The sequence below is a fragment of the Mytilus californianus genome, unplaced genomic scaffold (assembly GCF_021869535.1).
Source record: "Mytilus californianus isolate M0D057914Y unplaced genomic scaffold, xbMytCali1.0.p SCAF_3, whole genome shotgun sequence".
In the NCBI taxonomy this organism is placed as follows: Eukaryota; Metazoa; Mollusca; class Bivalvia; order Mytilida; family Mytilidae; genus Mytilus; species Mytilus californianus.
In genome coordinates this window covers 91728153-91753162 of record NW_026262679.1, presented here as the reverse complement: position 1 = coordinate 91753162, position 25010 = coordinate 91728153, and the positions used below count along the sequence as shown (strand labels likewise).

Genomic DNA, 25010 nt, shown 5'->3' with positions numbered 1-25010 from the left:
TGACATCATCGAAGTCTTTATCTTCAGAAGTAAAAGTCTAGTCTGCATAGCGCTTTGTCAATCGCCCTATTGTATGTAATTTGCCTGTCAAAGGAAATGGTCCAGCGCGCGGGTGTGTGTGTCTTTTCGTTGTTACTTTTACAGCCAATGCTATAGGATTCATTTCCGGTCTTCTTGATATTGTCTTCAGCAAACGATCTCGGGGGTCCTTCATTAGCTATTCGTATGCTATGATCCATTAGATCTCAGCATCATGATATGAGTCACTAGTCCTCAGTATGATATGAAACATTAGCTCTCCGTCTGATGCGTGTCTTCTGTGCTCATTATAATATGAGCTTACCCCTATATTTGAGACCGTGCTATGAGTTTCGCTTAATTGAATGTTTCTAAACTTGGATTATTTTACACGTGCATTCTCTATATGTCTTTTTTTCTACTGGGAGTACATGAAAATCCTAGAGAATGGCTGTTATATTACTGACTGTATGTGCATTTTCAAGAAAAAGTAATGTGTTGAAAATGTTTGCAATGTCAAAACTTCCACTTGTTAGATAAAACCTCAATTTCAGCACAATACATATCAGGAGAAGTTCCAATAAGCACGCAGGCACGCGTTTCCTCTACAATAGATGAATCAGTGCTTCTAGAGATACCAAATGGAAGGCAGTATCAATGACGAAGTTGATGAGCATTGAAATCAAAAGCTCTTAAAGGGTTGTACCAAATCTGACTAAGGCCATCATTGCCTGTAGATGAGAAAAACTGTTTCGGAAAGCTAGGTAAATTCATCCATTGCCAAAGACCAAGGGTTTGTTTACTCATTCGTATGCTCATAATTATAGATCTAAATAGCTGTTCACACAACTATGTATTTTTTTTCGAAAAACTTAGGATTTTTTCCCCCAAGAGTCGATTACTTTAGCTGTATTTGGCAAAACCGTTCAGAATTTTGGCCCCAGTTCGAGCATCACACTGATGAGTCTTTTTATTGACGAAACGCGCGCCTGGCGTACAAAATTATAAGCGATCATTTATCTTTGATGAGGTTTTCTTTTTGCTACCTTTTAATCATACAAATACAGAAACACAGAAAACGAGTGTTATGTTATTGTGGATTTTGACGATTTGAATCATAAAACAAACTTGATTTTTAAAGCTGAATGCAAATGATAAAATGGATAATCACATTAAATGCCACATAAAATTGCGAGTTCTTTTATTTCAACGTGTATATGCAAGACATTAGAATGATATATTCTGATAAACGTGTGTTGGATTTCATAAGATTCATCACTCAGACCCTCTTGTCTATTTACTTTGTCTATTTTCACATAAAATGGGGGACTATTTATCATGAAGTCACAATATATAATGATGATATGCAAAAAACATTACAAACATCCAAATAATAAATAAACAATAACTACGAAGAATTATCATCCGATTCATTTCCTGAGGAATCATCCCCTTCCGACTGTTTTTCGGGTTTTTCAAATATCGTTTTTGACTTTCCTGACGTAGATTCTTTTATTTCTGAAAAAGGTTTGTCACTCTCATGTGAAACAGTTTCAGATACACATGTCTTTTTGACTTTAGGAGGAGAATGGCTCCATGAACTGTCACGTGAATCGTCGTCACTATTAAGAAGAGCTTTTACAGTTTCTTCTCCAGCAGAATTAGCGGCTGTAACGTCATTTTTAAGTTCTTCGAGGTCTCTTTTGAGTTTTGCTCTTCTATTTTGAAACCAAGTTATGACTTGTGCGTTGGTTAGGCCCAGAGTTTGAGCTATTTCATCCCTGTCTGCAGGAGTCAAATATTTTTGATACAGAAATCTTTTTTCTAGTTCGTAAATTTGTTGATTTGTAAATGCGGTTCTCGACTTTCTCCTTTTTTTAGGAGGCTGATGTTTACCAAATAAAGCAGCCTGTTCTCTTCTTTTTGTTTCTGTCAAATAGAAAAAAAAAACAATCATAGTAATAAACTTTGTAAATTTGCAAATAAAAATTAAAAGTAGGCGATGCATGCGATTCTTTTTTTTATATATATATTTAAGTATATTTTGAATTTATGGTTTATTTTCAGATAAAAAAAACCTTATAACTATTAGATGTATAATTTGTTTTTTAACTACATTTTTGCTTCATACATCTTTTGGTTTCGAGATTTATTCTCCTGTTTTTTTTGTCTTCTAAGAGCTAATGCTTCATTCAAGTCTATGTGTTTCATTTCAAACAGATATGTTGCCCCTAAACCATTCAGTAAATACTTTATTGCACACGGACAAGAACGACGGAAGCAATAGAGCAGTTTGACGTCGCGTCGTCTGAACTGATTGTAAAGTGAAGGTCAAGTAAACATAAACCATCTGCTAATTGTTTTAAATCCTTGGTTACTCTGTACTTGATGCAACTTCATTTAATGTACTTTGTTTGTAAAAGCTATTAAGTTTGACAAGATCGTTAACATTTTATGAAATATTAAAAACAAAAGTGAGTTCTGGTTCATGTGTGGTATTATGTTCCTATTTTCATAATTAAACCATATTATATTTTATATGTGTTTCCCTGTCACATCATATAAGCAGTTATTCCCTTTGTCCAACTACCAAAAACATTAACAGGAGGTAACCAACCAGAAAAAGATATATTAGACTTAATGTCATATTAGGACAAACTGGTTGTGAAAATGTCACAAGTAGCTAACGTTGAAACATTAACTACTTCTCGTAGACAGTTGCAGAGAAGTTCATACCAGTACAATTAACTTAAAGGCTCATATCTGTCACATTAGAAAAATCTTATATTCTAATGTAAAAGGCTTATTTAAATACAACTGTACAAGGTTATGACAATAATGACTCTTGTTTCCTTGTATGAAAAGTGGATATAATAATTGGATGGCATCCTCAAATCTTTGAATATCATAATTACAGAATTTGAACTTTGCTGTCTTTCGTCACTTCAATAAAATAAAATATAGTTTTGGAAAATCATTGCAGCATAAACAAACATTTTTTTCAAATTATATTTATTTCAAAGTTTGGTAGAAAATTAACACAAGGGAGTTAACTCAAATTAAACTTGGTTACCATTTTCTTCAGTAACTTCAATTTCACCGATTAAACGTCTTCTGTAAAATTAGTTCAAATTATTTTTCCATTGATTGAAATTGTAACTTATATTATAAATTTTGACATATTTATGAATCACGTCTTGTCAAAAGAGCACATTCTAAAGTAAATCATAACTATTAAAGTATCCAAGATACATATTTTATTAATTGATAAATAGAAAAGTTTGTCATTTTAAAAGAACATGTTCATAATAAATCATAACGCTTAACTTTTGTGGTTGCATTAATTAACTTGATAAACGTCAGAAGTTATTAATTATAATCCATGACCAGGTTAACATAGGAATTATTAAACAAATATATAATAAATTGTCAACTATAAGAAATTTTGCACTTGCTAATTTCTTATTTTTGAATGTTTTAAATTTGTGAACACCTTAATGAAAAATCCAGACTATGCATTTTCATAATTTTTTTGTAAACATTTGAATTAATCAATATAGAAAAATCAACGAAGACTTAAAAATCTATGTATCAAACTATTAAATCAGAGTATAAAGATATATTGAACATTTCAAAATCGGTTTATTTTGCATTTTGAGATTGTGGAACATTTCGTTTATGAAACCAAATTTCAGTTAGTAAACTAAATTCTCTGTAAATATACAAATACAAAATTAGACTCGAAAAAATATCAGAAGACTTTGTTACTTGTTTACATGTAAAACTTGTTATTTATCTTTCTTTTTAATATTATTATTATTATTTCGACATAGAATTAATTAATAAAGTATTGGTAATTAATCAATAGTCAAGAAGATTTCGGGACTGTTGTTTATCTTTTAGTCGTTTTTATTTTTGGTAATGGCGTTGTCTTATTTTTTTCTTTGACTGATGGTTTTTGATTGCACTTTTTGTGTCTTCTCTCTCTTTTTACAACCCTTTAAAAAGTAAAAGCCCAGTTGACTACCCATCACTTTCCTGTCACAGTGTTTACGCAAGTATTGGAAGATTATTGATAGTAATAGTCCGTCCCACCTGTTTATGTACATCTAAGAAAGATAAATAAATTATCTTAATTGATCAGTTAATTTATCATACTTTCTGTGAATAAGCTTCAAAGCATTCCTTAACAGCTTAATTTGACCGATGTGTCGCATTTACAAGTTTAACAAACGATTCTATCTGATCAAATTGAATGTATTACATTTTTCCTGAGGGCACAGAAATGTTATTGATTCAAACTTCAGCAATAAAAAACAAACTTCAATTTTCCAAATGAAAGAAGAAGTCAGAATATCAACTGAAAAACATATTTTGTGCTACAGAAAAATGCAGGAGCATTTTAACAATCTGATACGGAAAATGGTAAAAAATTGAGCATTAAATAAAGCTTATTTACGCTTTTAAGTGTATTTTCCTGTTAAATATAAAATAAGGAGTTGTGGTATAATTGCCAATGAGAAAACTATTCAGAAGAAACCAAAATGACGTAGATGTTCATTATAAACAGTGTAAAAGAAATATAACAATAAACAGCATTTAGTAATATTCAATGAAATTCAAAAAAATAATTGGTGTGTACAAATTTTTTGTCTTATTGTTCTGCGTATTTACTTTAGCAATAACTTAAATCTTGTGAAATCTGAACGAGAGTTGCAAAACTTTACAGTATTCCCCCCAAAAAAGGTTAATTTTAAATTTTAGCTACTGTCCTCAACCCGTTTAGAAGATCAAATTTAAAAGTGTATGAGAGTAGAAACCCTTTCATTTGAAAATTACTCATTGAAATATTTAAAAGAACTGTTAATGCTACACTCTATCACATATTTGCTGCACAGAAATATGACCTAAAAGGGAAAACTCCCACCTAACTCCCACCGTGTACTAAACAGGTTCTGTATAATTTGGTATGACTGTAGGTCAACTGATCTTTGTCAGATGACAACTTTTGATGTGTCCGATTATGGTTTTGTGTGTGACTTTTATCACCTTTGGCTAGTAGAAAACGATCATATCTCGTCAAATCTTATTACTCTATGTTATCTATTCTTATGTCCGACTTGACCTGAACAATTAGGAGAAAAGAATACGGCCAATAAATTTAGGGCAAAGTATCATATAAGCTTCTGTAACAAAATAAATAAAGAAACAACCATTACAAAAATCTAATTTGTAAATCTTAGAACAATAATAACGGAAAGCTAAATCATATTTTCAAATCAAAACGGTGCTTTAAATAGCGTCAAATTACATCGTTGCGCAACTATTAAAATAAGAAGATGTGGTATGATTGCTAATGAGACAACTCTCCACAAGAGACCAAATGACACAGAAATTAAGAACTATAGGTCACCGTACGGCCTTCAACAATGAGTAAAACCCATACCTTAGTCTGTAATATTTATGACATAGCAGCATTAGTCGTCGTTTAAAAAAAGGGGAAAACACAAAACAACAGAGAACAGAAAAGAAAAAATGGGTAAAGCAATTCAGCAAGGCTACAATGCACTAGTAGTTAATTTCTTACATTTAAGCATATTCTTTCTTCACAAAGTTTGCCCAAAAGTTTTACTCAATCACGACAGTTCAGTTTATTCCAGCAATTTGATACTTTTAAGCAAGAATAAATTTTCATTATAGATGAACTAATTAACTTGAAAAATTATGACATATAACTGGCATGTAACAAGATTGGTATCTGAAAATTATCATCAAGGGACAAATGAAATTTACATCGTTATGATGGGTGACGAACGATCCTGTCAAACACTTGAAAGAAAGGTCACTTGTAGGTGTACTTAGTTAAATCTCGGTAAATTATGTAGCGCCATCAATTTTTCAGAATCATTTACATCCAAGTTGACAATTTTTCTTGCTCTTGTACCTCAAAAAATGCATGCATTCAGCGTACTTGGGGGAATGTATTATGGTACAATATGATTGCAAGGTAATGGTTATATCTCGAAAACAAATCAATCAACCAGCGAGTTTTATTTAACGGAAAAATAAGCCAATTTAAGTTATTAGTTACCGACATTATTCCATATCTGCTGGCTTATAAAAAAAGATAATAGTTACTGTTTTGCCAAGAACATTTAGTTATAATACTGTGTCACAAAATAAATATAAATTCGAACTGCCCCATTCTTTCGGTTTCTATGTTATGTTTTGAAGACTATTTAAAATCTTTAAGCCACATCCTTCGACAAAATGAATAAAAAAAGTAAAAAGAGAAAAAGAAAAAAAAAAGAAACAAATAAATAAATAAAACATTATATTTAAGGTTCATTTAATCTCGACATAGATAGAAACAAAAATACTGACATTCACTACAGAATTGTGGTGTACTTATGCAACCACTTTTTGTTGTTGTTGTTTTTTTTTAAGTAAAATTGTTGAGCAACACGACTTTGCCACTAAAACTGGGACAGAAACGTCTTGCCCAGAGTTTCATCCCGTATTTTAGTGAAGTTCGCATTATCCAATCTTAAGGTTATTGCGTAATGCTTTGTGGGCTGCTGTTCGTCTTTTCTACGGGTCATTCATTACCGTTATGATTTTCACTGCTTAAATTGTATCTTAAAATTTTTATTTTACTAAAATGTTTATACAATGTCTTATATTATATTTACAGCAGAAATCATTCATATGTTAACTTGTTTCCTAAGAAATCCTGATAGCCGTTGAAATTAAATATGCTAAGTCGAAACTCAGTTAAATCGACCTGCTACCTGCTTCTGCAGTAACAATATTTATGAGATATAAACAAGATAGAGATTTCAAAATTTGACTTTCAGTCAGGTTCAAGATTTGACGTCTTAACATGGTTGATAAATGAGTGTGAATTACATCACAAATAGGCATTTAGTCGTGTCAAACACACTGCTAATGACCATATCTCTCATCAGCCTAATGACCACGATGACCACATAACTTGACCACAAATTAAGCTGTCTATTATTTCAAGGCCTACTGAGAGAAGGTTAATTTATTTGCTAATGAGCATGAACCATAGGATATTTATGCAACTAATGGCTCTTTGTTGGTTATTTACGAGACGCAAGTGGTGATTTTTCAAAATGAATAACTTGCTCATTGTTTTAACGACATTACCACTCACATAATTATAAAGCGGTAAAGTCAAAAATATTACCTTCATCAGTAGATAAGCCTGTTGCTCCCTTTAGCCAAAAGTGCAGTATAAAATAATAAGATAATAAAACTTTGATAATAGAATGAAATTCTAAATTTAAATGGAGTGTAAAATTAATTCCTCATCATAGTGCTCTTCGGGATCACATCTTCAATTTCATATTTTAATTTTTTTAAGTATTTCTTTAATATTCCTAATAAATTCGTTTGAAAACAGCATCTTCACCTTCTCAAAATATCTTTGCTGAGGAGGATGAAAATCTAAATTTAAATGTCTAAGTATTCCTCTTTTTGCCCAGTCCCCGCAGTATCTTTTGTGACTTCCCATGTCTTTACAATTAGAAATAGCTATAATTTTTAATCATATGGACCTAATATACTAGCCTAAATTGTGTGATTTAGGTATAAGAAACAATTCTATACATTTCACCCACCTAAATGTTCACGGTTGTATATCTAAAATAAATTTTAGACATCCTTAGTTCAAGACAAAGGAGTAGGCCCGGTAAGACCCCTTTTTGGCCCCAAAATATAGCGTTTTTACAAAGTGGTTAAAAATGTCACTTTTAGATATTTATTGGAAAGAAGAATACTTATGTTATATAAATATGGGCTGTTTTTGACAATATAATGGACATGCATCATTATTTCATGCAAAATTACAGAAATTTTCACAATTCTAGCATGTGTGCTAATATAAAGAGGTTTTTGTCTAAAATGGAAGTGGCTGCACTTGTGTTCAGTCTTAATATTTAAATATGTGTTGTATTTAATGATAATACATAACATATATAAATGTTGAGACTGAAAACGAAAGCGGCCACTTTCATTTTAGACGAAAACCATCTGAAAATTGACGTTTTATGGTATATTTGAAGCTTGAATTTGGGCTGTTTTAATGATCAAATCAATTCAAATCTTTAACATAAACTAATTGAATCAACTGAAGTAGACACTTGAGTGTTTAAAAAATGTCAAAAATCTTTCATCAGATGTACTTCAAATTTTAGGCCGAAATTAGCCCTTACCGGACCTTCTCCTTTGAGATAATAATGTATAAAATCAGGAGCTCTAAAACCCGGACAAGGACTCGGGTATATTCTAACACCATTCTAAAACAAACCATCGTCATCCTATAGTTCACCTATTCTCTTAACTGTGTTCAGGTATTGAAATTCGCATGCAGAAAAAATATTTATTCGATGTTAATGACAAAGTGTAACTATCGAATGAAGCTACAACTGGAATGAAAAAAATCTTTAGATCCGCAAGCATGTATCTTTTCCTCTTCCTTTGTCTACTTTTGACCGAAGAAACATGACGAACTAATTGTTTTAAATTGATGACATACTAACAAGAGAAATGAAAGGAAATGAATATCTTGTTCAGAAACTGACAAGGTTGATTACTGCAAGAAACATTTATCATAATTTCGCAGACAGAATGCATTTTGACGACTGAGGACATGCTGGGCAACAAGCACTCCTATTTCAAGCACAGATTTTACTAGGATTTTTTTATAATCCATTTTCAAGAAAACATTTAAAAGCCAACCTCACTAGGAATCATATAAATTTATAACCAGAAAAAAAAAGAAGAAAAGTAATTAAGTAACATTTTCGTGACATTTACTAAAGTAAACTATGATTTGATTGTTCTTTTTCATCAACTGGCATATTTGCTATAGATGTAGACGGTTTTGTAATGTGCCGAAATATATATTCTTCAACTTTAACTGATATATATATACCTTATATATTATTTAACTTCGTGCCTGTTTTACATACGGCGTTGTTTTTAAAATTTCCTATTACGTGCCTTTTTCTGTTTTATTTTGCATCAATATAAAATTATTTACAGGAAAAAAACGCCTTAACAATATATATCAAGAAAATGTCTGGCATTGTACTGACTTTAGACAGACACACATACACGTGATGGGGTTCTTGGTTTTGAATAACCCCTTCCTAACCCCTCCCATCCCCTTTTTTCTCTCAACCAATGGATGACCAAATGGTACATAGAAGAAGTAACGATAAAAAGAATTGTCGTAAACTTGAAGAACTGGATCTCCTGATATTTAGGTCTGATCTTCTAGCAATAAGGTAACGGTCGCTGTACTTCCTCTGTAGATTTCATACATGACATCATGGACAGTTGAGGAAAGCTCGAGCTCTTGGAAAAGACGTCGTAAGATTTTGTGTAGTTAATTTCAATACAGGACAGTAAAAGAAAATTATAGATAAGGAAGTTAATGGCCGTGTTTCGAATCTTTATCAACATGCTTATTAAGCCAAAAAATATTTTAAATTATAGATTATTTTCACATCTGTTTCCTTTATTATAGATATATTCACAGATAATGAATGTGTAATACCACTTTTTATTAACAAAATTGTGCAATGAAACTACTCCCCTACAATAATTCCATATTATTTTTGATGATATTTAACAAAAGTTTTTCCAAAATTTGACCAAAATGTAATACTTAATTATTCCTTTGATGCATAGACCAGTCACCATTTTTGTTTTTTTTCCCGTTTGTAGAAGAAAACAGGCATATTTTAAACAACATCACAAAACGTTTCATTCAATACTTAAGTGAGAACTAAAACGTCATAGAATCATCGCAACAACACTGAATGTTGATTGGAAAAGATGGGAGGCGTCTATGAATATTTTTTCGGTATGCGACGAGATCTTTTTCGGACGTGACTATCTGTCTTCGGTGATAGCTCATTACACAATGCAGTGGTGAAAATATGCCATGGCGTAACACTCTTCATACAATCGAACATTGAAAAGTTAACCCTAATAAATACTGATATATTTATAATAATGAAAGGTTGCATAGCATTTATGCTTTTAAACGATCGTATGTCGGTTTCAGGGGGTTAATTACGTTCAGAAAATGAAAAAGAAACAGCCTAACAACAAAATAAGTATCAACTTCAAAGAAACAGTGGGATGTAATTTTCCGCAGTTTCGATGATGACTTTTACATTCGCTTAAACGCGTTCAGATTTGCGCCTTTTTGTATGCACTCCACGAGACTCGTTCCTGCCTGGGTGATCAAAACTGGTAAGAGAGTAAATTATGAAGTGATATAATTCCCTATGGACACCAATCATCGAAAAAAGATGAAAAATATTTCCATTATATGTCGATAAATTTCAGAACGTCAGATGTGCTGTATGATGTTTTGAGCTATTTGATGGAATCTTTAGCAGTAATGTGTACAAAAGTACAACATCAAACATCAAAACAACTATCAAGTAAGATGCATAAAAAAACAGAAAGTTGAATCAAATTCGAAAAGCATTTAAAAAGGGAACAACCGAAATACTATATTTACACAGCAGACGACGGACAGCCACAAGTCATCATGGAGTTTTTAGGTTCCGTAGTTTCGCACGTTGTTATCTAAAATTGCATTTATATCGAAAGATAAATGATTTTTGAAATTTCTGGATATTATTTCAGATGAGAGTAACAGATATAACGGTATATGCATTGTGAAAGTCACTCATCTCTGCAGTATTTTACACATTTTATTGTTTAATCTACACCTATACACAAGTTCATGATACATTTTAGTTATCAAAGACAACACGGATCATAAATTAAAGAGCTTTACTATATAGTGCTGAAAAAAGAAAAATTTCAATGCTTAGACGATATCATATTGTTTTCGAGACGAATAAAGATGCTATAAAATAACAACAGATTTCTATCACCTCAAAAATGACATTAATAGCAAACACAAATATAAGTTCTAGAGACCAAATTGTTATTTAACAATCTTTTAAATGTCTTATGGTTTGAAATAAAATTCTTAAAGCGATCTTTGAAACAAAAGCAGTCAAGCAGACATTTCGGCGTGATAAAAGTGTGAGTTTTATATTTCAAACAATAAGTAGCCAAAATTTTGGAAGTTTGATATTTACGAAACATATGTAACTATGTATATAAGATAATTCAATTGGTACCGATTTTTTTGTTAATGTGGACCGTTTCATGCCGTGGCCTTTTATAGCTTCTTATATACGATAAACTCATCATAAGATACCAGGATTAAAATTGTGTACGCCAGACGCGCGTTTCGTCTACAAAAGACTCATCAGTGACGCTCGAATCAAAAAAGTTAAGATGGTCACATATAGTACGAAATTGAAGAGCATTGAGGACCCAAAATTGCGATATGGGTTTTGTTCATTGTTGAAGGCGGTACGACTACATATAGTAGCTCACATCCACGTCCTTTGATCTTTGGTGGACGGGTGTCTCATTGGTAAACATATATATGATAGACCATATCTCTTATCATTTTTTGATAAACCTAAACAAAAATATCAAAATGACTAGACTGATAATGTTATGTACGATTTAACTGTACAGAAAAAGCACAATGAACAAGGTTCTTTATAACAAAATTTTATAAAAAGAATACCACATTGAACAAAATTTAGAGAAAGAACAAAAACTAAATTAGAGATATGCACAGCTGTGAAAAACAATGCAAGCAAACTCGTAGTGACAATGATAAGAGTTGGTCAAAGATAAATAATCAAGCAAACAAATACAAGCCATCTAAATATAACAGAAAACTCAGTTCAAAGATAGTGTTCAAGCAATTCATGTGTGTATGTGTGAGGATTCAACTCCAGGTACAGGTATAAGATAACATACTGTATTTGAACGAGAAGTCAATTTTATGCAGTTGTAAGTTATAAGATCACATACTACATGAAATTAACAGTTATATAAAAATACGAAGATGTGGAATGATTGCCAATGAGACAGCTCTCCACAAGAGACCAAATGACACAAAAATTATCAATTATGTGTCACCGTACGGCCCATACCGCATAGTCAGCTATAAAAGGCCCCGAAATGACAAATGTAAAGTAATTCAAACGAGAAAACTAAACTAATGACAATATATTGATCTTTGCTCCAGCATAATTATACTCAACTTACTCCGCTCAAAACATTGATATTGTCTCAACCCTTAGAAACAACACATGGTTGATTAATTAAAAGGTTCATATCACGAATACTTATATGCGTTTTATATTGGTTTACTTGTATAGCTAAAAAAAATCGTCCTATTTACTGTTTTCCTACATTTATTTTTTTTGTGTAAATTGCAAATAAAGATTGTATTATATTATTTTGAAAATATCAAATGAACGAACAACGTTGACTTACATATAGAATTCAAATCAACTGGAGTCGAGAAAAATTACACGTTGAAAATTATTATAAGACGAAACAAGTATTCTAGAAAAAAATAAAACATAACAACAAACAAAAGCACAAACTAGAGTACAGTGATGTATTATTAGTTACATGATGTGCTAGTGACCTAATACGATATATATGGGGTCAATAAATTCCATATGGGGATTCGAGCGAATACTAAGTATTAAGAACCTACTTTCATTTGTCTATACAAAAAACAAATGCCAACAATAACAACTTGTTGGCTTTAAATTTGTTTTATGAATTTATTTCAATCGTTCATTATCAATTTCTTCGTCTGTTGAAATCTTTCAGATTTCTTTTTTGTTTTGAAAAGGAAGTAACTTCTTACTAACCCCATATGGTAACTAATCCCATATGGTAACTAACCCCATATTTTTCAGGACACCCTATATCAAATATATGTAGTCACCACGTGTAGTCCTTTAACCAATCATATCCCCAGAAATCTATAGGAGGTAAGATAAATGCTGATACAACTAACTTTTCAAAACGTTTATCATGTCAGATCAATAAAAGAAGTTATTGTACTGTGGATTAATTTAAGTTCGAGGATACCAATGTTTGTGGATTGAGGAAACACAATATTGTCGTGGATATTTGATGTCGTGCCCAAGTCTACATATAGATCTGTTGTTAATTTGTACTGTGTTGAACATTAACATTCGTGGTTTACCTATACCCACGAAACCCACACAATTGTATCTCATCAATTATAATGAATCCACAGTAATAGTTTGTAACGTTATTCCCGACATATTATCAACCGTATCTGGGAGAATATCCAACACCACTCTTTCTATATTTACAGCTAATGCGTATGCATTATTTAGCAGCGACTGGACTTAACCCTACATGTATGACCCAAGACAATACTTCGATAATCGAATATTTTCAAAATTGATCTTTATACATGTATATATGCTAATAAAAAAAGAAAACTTTAACACAAACTAATTAAACTATAAAATACTTAAAAGGAAATTTTTAATCAAACACCGCATAATCTTTTAAATACATCTGACAAAATAAATACAACCAAAGAAAAGTCATATAAGGTTATATAACATATACGTTGTTCATGACCCTTCACCGAAAATTTACCATGGATGGGGTATTTATTAACTGCATCTATAAAAAAATATTACTAAGTAATACTTAAATCACTTTAATTGAAATATGTATACTAATCTTTTGGACAATTGAACACATGTAATAGCTAAGAATAATATGTATAGCAGCAATGTCACTTTTAGTTAAAATATATATCACATTTTGCAGAACGAACACATTTATGCAGGGTACCTTATTGTGTTTTCATTAATTTCAAAACAAGTTCTCGTAACAATGTGCACTTTTATGATATGTGGACAACCCATTGTATTATTGGAAAACAACCGTGCACAAAACATAAATCAAGTACCGTTTGCTTTAGGTTGTTGGAACTGAAAAAATATGGGAAACTACTACAGTTTATCTAATCTACTCCAAGACCATCCACGTGCAGAAAATTTACCATGGATGTGGAAACTGTATTATTAACGGCTATTATTAACTGCATTAACAGTTCCAATTATATATAACAAAATATTACTAAGTACAACTTAATTCACTTCAAATGAAATATGTTTACCAAACTTTTGGACAATTATAGCATCTAGGAACAATATATATACCGGTTAAGCCTTTTTTGACAGAACGAATACAATTATGCAGGTCACATTATTGCATTTTGATTTATTTCAAAACAAGTTCTCGTAACAATGTGCACTTTTATGATATGTGGACAACCCATTGTATTATTGGAAAACAACCGTGCACAAAACATAAATCAAGTACCGTTTGCATTAGGTTGTTGGAACTGAAAAGATATGGGAAACTACTACAGTTTATCTAATCTACTTCAAATGAAGCGTGGTTTGTGCGATAATATGTTAGCTGAAGAAATATACATCATAATATTCCACGCTCGTTACCAGAAAGATACGATGAGTGACACCTTTGATTTTACCGTTTGTGTTGAAAAGATATTTGTATCTTGCGTGGAACGTTTTGAGTTAGACGTATAATATGTTTTCCAAATTTCATGTCTTTCTAACGAGGTAGGATTTGTAACTGCGCATAATCAATCTTACAAAAAAGACTTTTATTTCATAACAAAATGAGTTTACAGTCTCTTATATCTATTATAGTCATAATTATATTAATGATACAATGCAACAAATAAAATAAAATATGAGTACTATTTTGCAAAGGTATTTCTTTACGCATTTGCAAAAGTGATGTTTCGTGTGTGATATTCATAAATCTAAGCAAATATCAATGCCATAACTTCAGATAGAAACAGAAAAATCCTTCCTAACAAACGCTGCCTCGCTTGCGTGGAATGTAATTTTTAAAATATCTCCCTAACGTTACAAGTGGGAGGTTTACTAGCTGAAAAACAGGTTTAACCCACCATATTCTTCGGAAAATGTCTGAACCAATTCAGTAAGATGACGGTTGTTTTCCATTCGTTCCGTTATAGTTGATAATGTCTCGCGTTTGATTTTGTCTGTTTTTATGGACTTCCCCCTTTTTTTTAAATTTACTTGAATTGGTGTTCAAGTTATGCTCAAATTCTATTTTGAAAAAAAAAATAAATGATCATGAATAATACAATCATGTCTGTTATTGAAACATGCTAAAAAAAATGCAGAATTTACAATCGTATTTTTGTTATACTTTTTTATATAAAATAAATAAATAGTAATAGTGCTAAAACTTCATAACTGGACTACTCACTCTCCACTTATTGACCGGAAAGGAGGGAATGATGAAATGGGTCAACTGGAAATATAACTCTAGCAAAAATCGAAGGAAACTAGCAAACTATAAATATCATTCTATAAGAATCTAACAATATTACTAAGTTCTGCAAAGATACAATAAAATATTTATACGAAAATAGAAACTAAGAGAAAATTGAAAAGACCGGAAATCCATTATCACATGCACAAAGTCAGCTTCAATCTTAATCATTACTATATATATATAAACTTTCGTGAAAATCGGTTAAAGAATGTAGCAGGATCTGTGAACAGTGTCACTCGGTCTTATTTAGGATGACCATATGCACATATTCTTATAATGATCTGACAGTCTGTAATTGTAAATTCTGCAAAGCATGTTGCAATAGCAGACATGATAAGTATTATTCATGATCATTTAATTTTTTTTCACAAAATAGAAAAGGGGTATAACTTGAACACCAATCCACTTGTCAGTTAACGGTTTCACGTGCATATCACCATACCACAATATAACATCATGCCAATTTTCAAGCTAATTTATACATATAAATGGAGTTGAATTTGCTTTATAGTATTGTTTAGGACGTTCTGACATATGACTATATTATCCCGTAAACACTCGAATGCAATGGCATAGATATTCCTTAAAAGCCAAAGTTAAACTGAAACTATTCTTAATGTCAAAACTTTTCCATCAGTCAAAGAGTATGTTCAGTTTTAAACTAAGTTTAAAACTGAATCTGAACATGGCAATTTCCCAAAATATAAAGCTTTATCTTATAAGTTTCAATCTGATCTTATAAGTTTCAATCTGAAATCAATTATGAATGACCTCATCGTCATTCACACTTAAGAACGAAAAAAAGTCCACATTTTATGGAAAATAGCAGTTACTATATAACAGTACGCAGGATCAGGAAACTCAAGTTTCGGATAGACATTAGAAACGTTCTGTCTTATATTTCCCATTTCTCCAAAGAACCTATCAAAATATAAATGCCATGAGAAATATACCAGCTGAATTAAGAAATTTTGTAAGTTCCGGTTGTAGTTATCTTCTCGTTCCAAAATCAATAAGTTGCTTCTTTAAAAATTGCATCATTATTATTATGGATCAAATCTGATGTCGAACTGGAGATAATTTCTTGGCAAAATTTGTATATACAGACAGTTATATTTCAACCTCTTCCAACTCAATACCAACTTATTGTCTTTTGGTGTTTATTTTTGTGTCATTTGATTTCTGTCTCATTATTTAATATTAACGTATTCTCAACATTTATTTTAATTTTTTTAATCTAAGTTATCTTTATTTACATACAAGGGATATCACTGTTCTATTCATGAGGAATAATTAAAATAAAAGTTAAATCTGTGGCATGATATATCATAAGGTCTTATCAAAGAAAAGGTGCAACCATTGCCCTCGTGATATAATACAACATTTCAGAGTTATGGTCATTGACGGTATAGGTTTTAATACGTGTCGAACTTTTGGGTTGTTTCAATGTGACTTGAATTGTAGTATGTATCTGGGTGAAAATTGTTGGTTCGTCCTTTCCTTCTTTACGGTTTCCACCACAAATAAAACTGATTGCAATACTTGGCTTTCAAATCCATTAAATAAATAAACAAAAGAACAACTGGTCATTTATATTCATTTCAAATCAAATAATTAGTGGCAAAACAAATCTGTAATTTCTGCTTTAAGCATCCAAACAAGCTATTTCTAATAAATCAAGTTATACGCTAACAGAATACGGATTGATCAACTAAATTAATGTTGCTTTTTTAAAGCCAAATAACAAGAAATTGTTGAAAAGGGGATGAATGAATATGGAAAATGATATTATATACAGAAAATCTATAAGAAAAGAGACGCCGCTCCTCATTCAACCATGCACTTAAATTGGCATATCGCGATGTCTTGGGAATGCTGCAGCCGATACCGTTCGCAAAGATGATGATACTTATAACAAAAACAAAATAAGACGATACGATTTAACTATAATTACCGAATACAAAGTATATAGTAATAGACAATCTTGGAACTTCGTAAAAAGGCTAGTGATGAAAACTGAGGGAAGTTTTAGAAATAAAACATGAATGATTTTTCCCTGGTTAATTTACTCACAAGTATACGGTCAAAGCTCTATTAGAACAAGTAAAGCAGGTATAAATACGTTTAAGAGTGAAAAAAAAACAACACAGGAAAGACAGATTCCACGCAAAGTTAACATGTCAATATATATGAATAAAAGTAATTAATCGAGATAGCAACCCCAATGACTCAAAAATTTCCAAAACACTAGTAGTATAGTAGAAGTCAATGTGTAGCCCTGTTCAATAGACAATATGTAGCGCTTTAGCACAATTGCGAGTTCTCAATCGACTAAGTATACCAAGGTATTACTAAATATAACAGGAACTATCAAATACATCTCATCAACACCATGATCTTAACATAGTACAATAGAGAAGAAGAAAGAAACAGAAAGAGACAACAACTGACGACGTTTCTAACATGGGACAGACACCTCAACTTTTGACGGACGCAAAATTCAAATCCTCTGTCTTTTTAACCTCGATTTGCGGAATAAAGCCGTGAATATATAGAAAACTTTACAATAAAATTAGTTAAGAAAGCATTTAACTCTATAACAATGCTCAAAATTATTGAAATTAAGCACAAAGTACTTATAACCAACTGATATATAAATCTACGTTTACATTTTAATATTCGTGGATATGCTTCGGTCAGTCTAATTAAAATATAGAACTCTGAATTTTCGTTATACTCAATATGGAGTATAACGAAATTCGGTATAGATTTCAAAAAGCAACGTCATGCATGGTTAAAGATGACATGATCTTACGCAATGACTAATAATTTCAAAACAAACAAAAAAAAAGAATAAAGATACATTTATGTCATTAGTTTTATAAATTAAAAATAAAAAAAGGACGAGCCTTTGATTATGGATCAAAACCAAGATGGACATTGTGTGTACATTTTTTTTAACAAATAGATACGGACGCCTCTGACATTTGCACGTTGACGAGGGGGGTTGGATGTCTTTTAAATAATAGGAATATGCTTTCTGAAGAAAAAGAAAAGTTTAAAAACTGTATGACAATTAAAAATGAAATTCAAAATAACATATTGAAAACAAAATATTAGTAGAAAACAAATGTACATTATAATAATGGTTATAAATGGGTATTAAATCCTTATAATTGAAATTACGTATATATGCCAGCCACATTGTTGCAATGCAACGCTTATGAATAATATGGCTATTTAAAAAAGTTTTTAAGACACTGAATTTTTTTTATAATCTACATGTGGCAACGCAGTAAACGCGTTTTAATATTTTTTTCAATGACCTAAAGAAGGCCTTGCAACATGTGACCAAAATAAATTTCTGTAGGAATGACCAAATACGATTTTGAATGAATCCGATAATATATTTTCGAAAATTTTCTACAATACTCTTAATGAACGTTCTGTTACACAACTGGCATAAATGCATATAGGGTATTTCTAAACAGCAAGAATTTTACAAGATATTCACTTGATAAACGAATGTCATGTATGCAACTGGCGTTAACTGAAAATAGTGTATGCAATATTACAGCAATATAGGAGCCTTCATTAGAAACTCATGTTTGGACAATGAAGCTATATAATGCCAGGGTTTACATTTCGACATGTCATACATACACACTTTTCCTTATAATTGTATAGCACTCTTTGCATAGTCCTGTTTCTTATAAAAATTATAAGTAGTAAACCTGTCACATGATGGATTTGAGATTTTATTTCTTAATGAAACATGACTATACATACTAATATGTTCGAACCATCGAGTTGTGCTTCGAGTTGTTTAGTACAGCAAGTACTTAAAGACATAATTGTTCTTTTATGTTATAAATTAACATTCAATAATAATTACCTAAATGGTATGTTTTTTACAATAATGCAACGCTAATGGGTATTTTTGAGCTGATATTTTTGACGGTGTCATGTCGTTTGTGCGTTGACATATAGGTATGCTTGCATCTGCATCTTTAGTTATTACATAAATAAAAGCAATTTATTCTACTGTTGAAATTTTCAAGATTTATTTGGAAATAATAAACGGGACAGGTGTACATAATGGATTTAAGAAACAAAATGGGAAAAAAAACATATATGCAGGAAACAATGTCCGTAGGAGTGATTCAATTTTATACACCGTATTTTCTAAAGAAAATAAAAGTCTAACATTTTTGACATGCTATGGACTCAAAATACACACGTTCTGGAAAGTAATGCTCTGTAATTTATTAGCTATAATTGGACATTGTAACCCGCCAATGTAATTTATTGTAGTTATTACATATTCATATGGTTTGTACCGGCTAAACTGAATTTTATTAAAATATACAGGCATTTAATATAATTCATAATTCAAAGCATAAATTTTATAAATTATCATAATTACAATTCGTTTATCTAAAGTACAAAATACTGTTCAAAATTCTTAACCATGTGGCTGAATTCAAAAGAAAAAGTGTTTGAATAGCAAAGACATCTGTGTCCAGGTATTGTTGGGTTTGGATTTTTCAGACAGATGCTTTTACTATTAATTTTTCCATTATTTTAAAATTTATCATTTCAGTTAAATTCAGGTGAGAATTAACATAGGTTTCAAACCATTAGATGTATTTCTTTTTTAAGTTTTTGTTTGAAAATATGCATGATATACATGCATTGTATAGCATGTAACGTTATATCTTTAATTGCTGAAATGGGAAAATATCAAAACATCCCCGCATAAACGAGGCTTTCAAGAAGATGCAATTATGGACAGTTCAATCAATTCCTTTATAACATTCTAAATGCATTGATTCGTTCAATACATGCGAAGATCATTTTTCAGTTCAATAATTATATGTACCCGTATGAGATATAGATTATATGTAATCGTAAAGGTATATATATTCAGAAACTCCATTTTATTTGTTGAAAACTTAACACTTGAAAAATATTAGTTTTGTTAATAAGCTCCTTCTTTGCAAAAGGAGAAGTTAAAATGGTACTAAATTGTCATATGAAGATGATATGCGTAAGTAGAACGTTGCGATCTATGTTTTTAAGGAACTTTTATGTAATCATATTTCCTTATTTTCTAAATTTGCTTATTTGAATTAAAGTTTCAGTTCATGTTTTCTATTTTTAAGTCTAATAGAAGAAAAATATCTAAATACAAGGGGATCCATCAAAAAAGAGAGTAAAAATCTGTTTTCGAGAATTTCGTAATTTTTTTTTTATATAGATATTTTAACTTTTAAGTTTAAGACCACTTATTTTGTTGTGTCAATATTTGTACAGTATAAATTTATTAGTTTTTGACCATTGTAACCAGAGCTCTGCCCTGAAACATTGATTATGAAAATATCACCCAAAAGTTTCCTCCATTCTTTGCGAGGGATCAGTAGACTTTGATTTCGGTAACCCGAATAATTCAGGCCCTCCACGTGATCGACCCACCGAATCGCGAGGTTTATGTAAATATAGCCATTGTAGAGCATCGAATGATCACGACTGAATTATTCGGGTTAGGATTTCGGTAAAATGTTAAGGGACATCGGGTGCAGCTATATCATATAGGATTGTTACAGCACATTTTATTACATGGACTACTTGAAATAAACTCGCTGATCTTTTGTGGTTACTTTAATGTGAACTATTCGTCATGTCATCACATCTAATACGCTAAGCTAGGCTGACAAAATTATTTATGAATAAAAATCATATTGTAAAATAATGAGGACAAACTTTTAATTCTGATTTCGCTTTAAATGTTTTTAAAGGGTTTATATTTTTAATAAAGAGAGATATTTATGAAGTGTATACAAATTATTATCATATTAATATATACTAGTATGTCTTAAACTTTTTTAAATATATCATGTGCTTAAATGCCCTTACAATGATGGTTAGTGTTTTCAGGAAAACAACGTTGGACTTTGTCTGCAAGATTGCTTCGAATTTGACTGCATTTTAAAGATATATCGAAACTATAAAAAATTATGAATATAATAAAGTGGTTAAATATTTTTGACACAATTTTGGAGATTATGATATATCATATGATTGACTTTAGATGACAAGAAACATTTAGTGATACATGGTTATTTAATTAATCACTCTTCTAAATGATTTTGTGACGAATAAATTGCACAGAGTCATGAATGTGTTTTAAAACATTTATATTTCCTAACGTATTCATAATTTCGACGTGAAAAATACCACAGAAATATACATTTATGTGTACATAACTTTATGATAATTAATTTAAAAGTGAATGTTTACCTTTTCTACCAAACTAAGGGATTTTTTGTAGACAATTTTGGAATGGACGATGAAGTAAAGTTGATACAAAACAAATATAAATCATTACGAAGGTTTCAATAAAATATGCATATTTGAATACAAACTAAAAAGTACCAACGTATGTGTATAAATTTGGAGATCGCCCACGACTACTAAAAATTTCATAATTATTATCCGTGAAACATATATCATATTTAATATGTGATGGCGTTTTTAAAATTAAATGAAAGCGATCTTAATCAGGGCCTAACCTGTCGTAAAAATCTTTCATAAGTGGGAGAAATAATATGACAATTCAAAAATAGCAAAATTAAACAGAAAAACACCTCGTAAATAATAACAAATAATGTGAATTTTAATGCAATACATTTTTACATACTTTATTTAATGTTATTTGGCATAAAGTTTAACCATTTTGAAACTTTGACCATAATGCTAATGAACCACAAAGGCTACAGCAAATGTTGGGTCAATTCAGGACCACGGTAAAGTTTTATCCTCTAATTTCCAATCACAATTTGAAAATCTTTATTCATATATACTTTAAATATATTTTGATCTGTCATTTGTGCGCGATTTTTATTTTTCAATATATTTTTTTAAAGAAAATTTTAAAAAGAATTGATAAATTTGTATCATCGGGATGAAAAAAAATCACTATTAACTTTTTCCTTTTGTTTCAAGGTTCTTGATATTTGTGTCATGGTAATTTCATTTTCTTATATTCAGCATAAATATTATTTAGATGTCAAAATTAATTAAAAGAAAAACCTAAGTTAGTAACAGCAAGTGTAGGTAGAAATGTGAATATCTGTTACACTCGTAACTAGAGAGATTTCAAAGTGAAACATTTATCTATAGATCTTAAATTACTGTTTGGCAGTGATTATCTGCCAAAATCATTACCTTCCAATGGTCATTTTCACATGTTAGTAAGACAAAAGTTAGAAACAAACATTATTTAGATATCATTATGTTCTTTCACACCTACTTAGTATACTAATTTGTCATGATTTAGTGATGTGCTAGAAGCTACAAGAAAGTTAATGACCATGAAATATACAACTGACCAGCAGGCACATGTGGTCGGCCTCTGATCGTTTGCAAAGCATACATAGTAGTACAAAAATCTACATCTTCAAAATATGTTCCCTTCTTCTCTCAATTAATCATTTAAGTAATTGCTTCATGGAATAAAGATGTTAAAAGAACTTTCTATTATGGTCAAGCGGGTCATAATTGACTGTTGTATGACCACTGGCTGTTTTTATGTGTTATCTTGACCATTATTGTCTCATCTTTATTTAATGGACTGACAAATTTCACTTTTATTTAGTTTATATCAAAAGGACCGCTTGTTGTAAATCAACAAAATTACACCAATTGTTACAGATAAATAATGTAACAATATTGGAAGGTGTTTTATCTTTAAAATCTAGCTATATAATAGAAATTAAGAAAAATTTCGAACATTAATTATTTTCCTTTGGAAGTTTTGCCGCAAAGTTATAAATATGAATAACATGCATTCGTTTTAAGCAAATTTATGCATCAAATATGGGTCGGTAACATTAAATTTATTCATCTTTTTATATATTTATGAAACATTTCTTGATACAAAAATATCTCCCGTCATAAAATATACTGTTAATTGTCAGTGTCACTTGCAAATAGCGAATTTATTAATTTCACACATTATTTATTAACACAAATAATAATAAATGATTTTTTTGGCATATATAACTCGTTGAAAATAATAATCAAATAAGAATTAAAATATTAAAAAGTAAAAAACGCGTGTAAAACAAAAATATAAAAGTAAATATATACCAGAAGAGTTTTCAATAAAAACACCAAAAAAAATAAAATTAAAGAATTATTGAGTTTTTATTATTTTCTTCAAATGACCTCAAGCAGAGGATAGTATATTATTTTATAAATAAAAGACAAATTATGTATTTATATACCTGCAGATTCCGCTGTTTCTAGACCCTCAAATGTTTTGTTTGCCATTTCCATCAGTGCATCTAGGGGAGACACTTTGTTCGATTTGTTAATCTGGTGGACCGGTTCGTCATCATCAACATTTATTTCTTCATCTTCTGCATCCGATGAAAGTTCACTATCTCTTCCAGAACTTGAACGAATGTCCCAAGGGCGCACAATTCTTGAATTTGCACAATTATTAAAATGAAAGTTTCTTTGATGATGAGACACATTGTTTGATGACAGTATATCCTTTATACAAAATGATGTAAATGGTTTGTTTGGATTTCTCGGAGGATGGATTTGGACCATTGCTAATTTCCTTATTGGTTCATATTGGTCTCTGCAACTGTCTTCAGAATCACTTACTCCACTCGAAGTAGACATTATTTTCATTTGGACACTTTGAAAATTTTGTGAATAATAACGAATTCTCCGTTATAATTTTAATTTTCTTCTCTTATGACTTAACAACATAAAGAAAAAACCATAAATTTGCAATAAACATCAAAAAAGAACTATACAACTTTTCAGTACATAAACAAAACTTCAAGTCGAGGCCGATTTCCAAGTGATTGACTGACGGGGGACTTTAACTGATAAATGTGTCGTCTGCGCATTACCTAAACACCCTCTGGGTAAAGAACCACCATCAGGCGTGAAACGTTTTGTCTATCATGTAACTTTCGCTGACGATCATAGAAAACTAATTGCCGGAGGTAAATTCGATGATGATGATTATGGTTAACGAAATATTAATTCAAACTAATTATTAATGATAACGGAATGCACCTTCGGAAAAATGCTGCAAGTGGATGTTCGGTAACCTGTGGTCAACGGTGATTATTTCAGTATCCAGATTCAAATTTCAGACACATGTTCAAGTAAAAATTCCATTATTAATAAGTGGACGCTACAAAAGATTTCAAGTATAATGGGATTACACGGCTACTTCAGAAAATTTTTATTACTAAAGAGGAGGAGAAAACAACTCGATCTAACCAATGTGTTGTTACCGCCTTCCCATGGTGCAATTCACTTTGTAATCAAGACTGCTGTTTGTTGACATGCATCTGAAGATGATATTAAATTAGCAAAGTTTGTTGTTAGTGTAGGCTTAACAATTGCTAGTGTTTAAGATTATAGAATTAATTACTGGCCAATTGTGTAGTATTATTGGAACCCTTATTTCTCACAAATGACAGTCATGAAATTTCAAATGGTGATTAAATGCTAATAACAAACCTTTGAAAGTCTGCAACGCTCTCTTATGATTTGCCACTTTTTATGATGTTTCTGGTCAATTTACAGATATATTGCCATTTAATTATGCACGTCTTTTATTGTGAAAATAA

The 25010-nt window shown here is 30.7% G+C and overlaps 1 protein-coding gene across 1 annotated transcript; it reads right to left on the bottom strand.

Moving 5' to 3' along the window:
* Nucleotides 1-1202: 1202 nt before the first annotated feature.
* Nucleotides 1203-24974, bottom strand: LOC127735402 (transcription factor LBX1-like). The gene is made up of 2 exons (XM_052245579.1): nucleotides 23637-24974; nucleotides 1203-1947 (listed from the first exon to the last, which is right to left on the bottom strand). The coding sequence occupies exons 1-2, from the start codon at nucleotides 24049-24051 to the stop codon at nucleotides 1427-1429; spliced, it is 936 nt and encodes a 311-aa protein (XP_052101539.1). The 5' UTR covers nucleotides 24052-24974; the 3' UTR covers nucleotides 1203-1426.
* Between the last annotated feature and the right edge of the window lie 36 nt (nucleotides 24975-25010).

Coding starts and splice junctions, on each gene's coding strand:
- LOC127735402 (XM_052245579.1), bottom strand. CDS start 24,051: ATGAAAATAATGTCTACTTCGAGTGGAGTAAGTGATTCTGAAGACAGT. Junction 1,948..23,636: donor AGAAACAGCGGAATCTGCAG/GTATATAAATAC, acceptor TCTATTTGACAG/AAACAAAAAGAAGAGAACAG.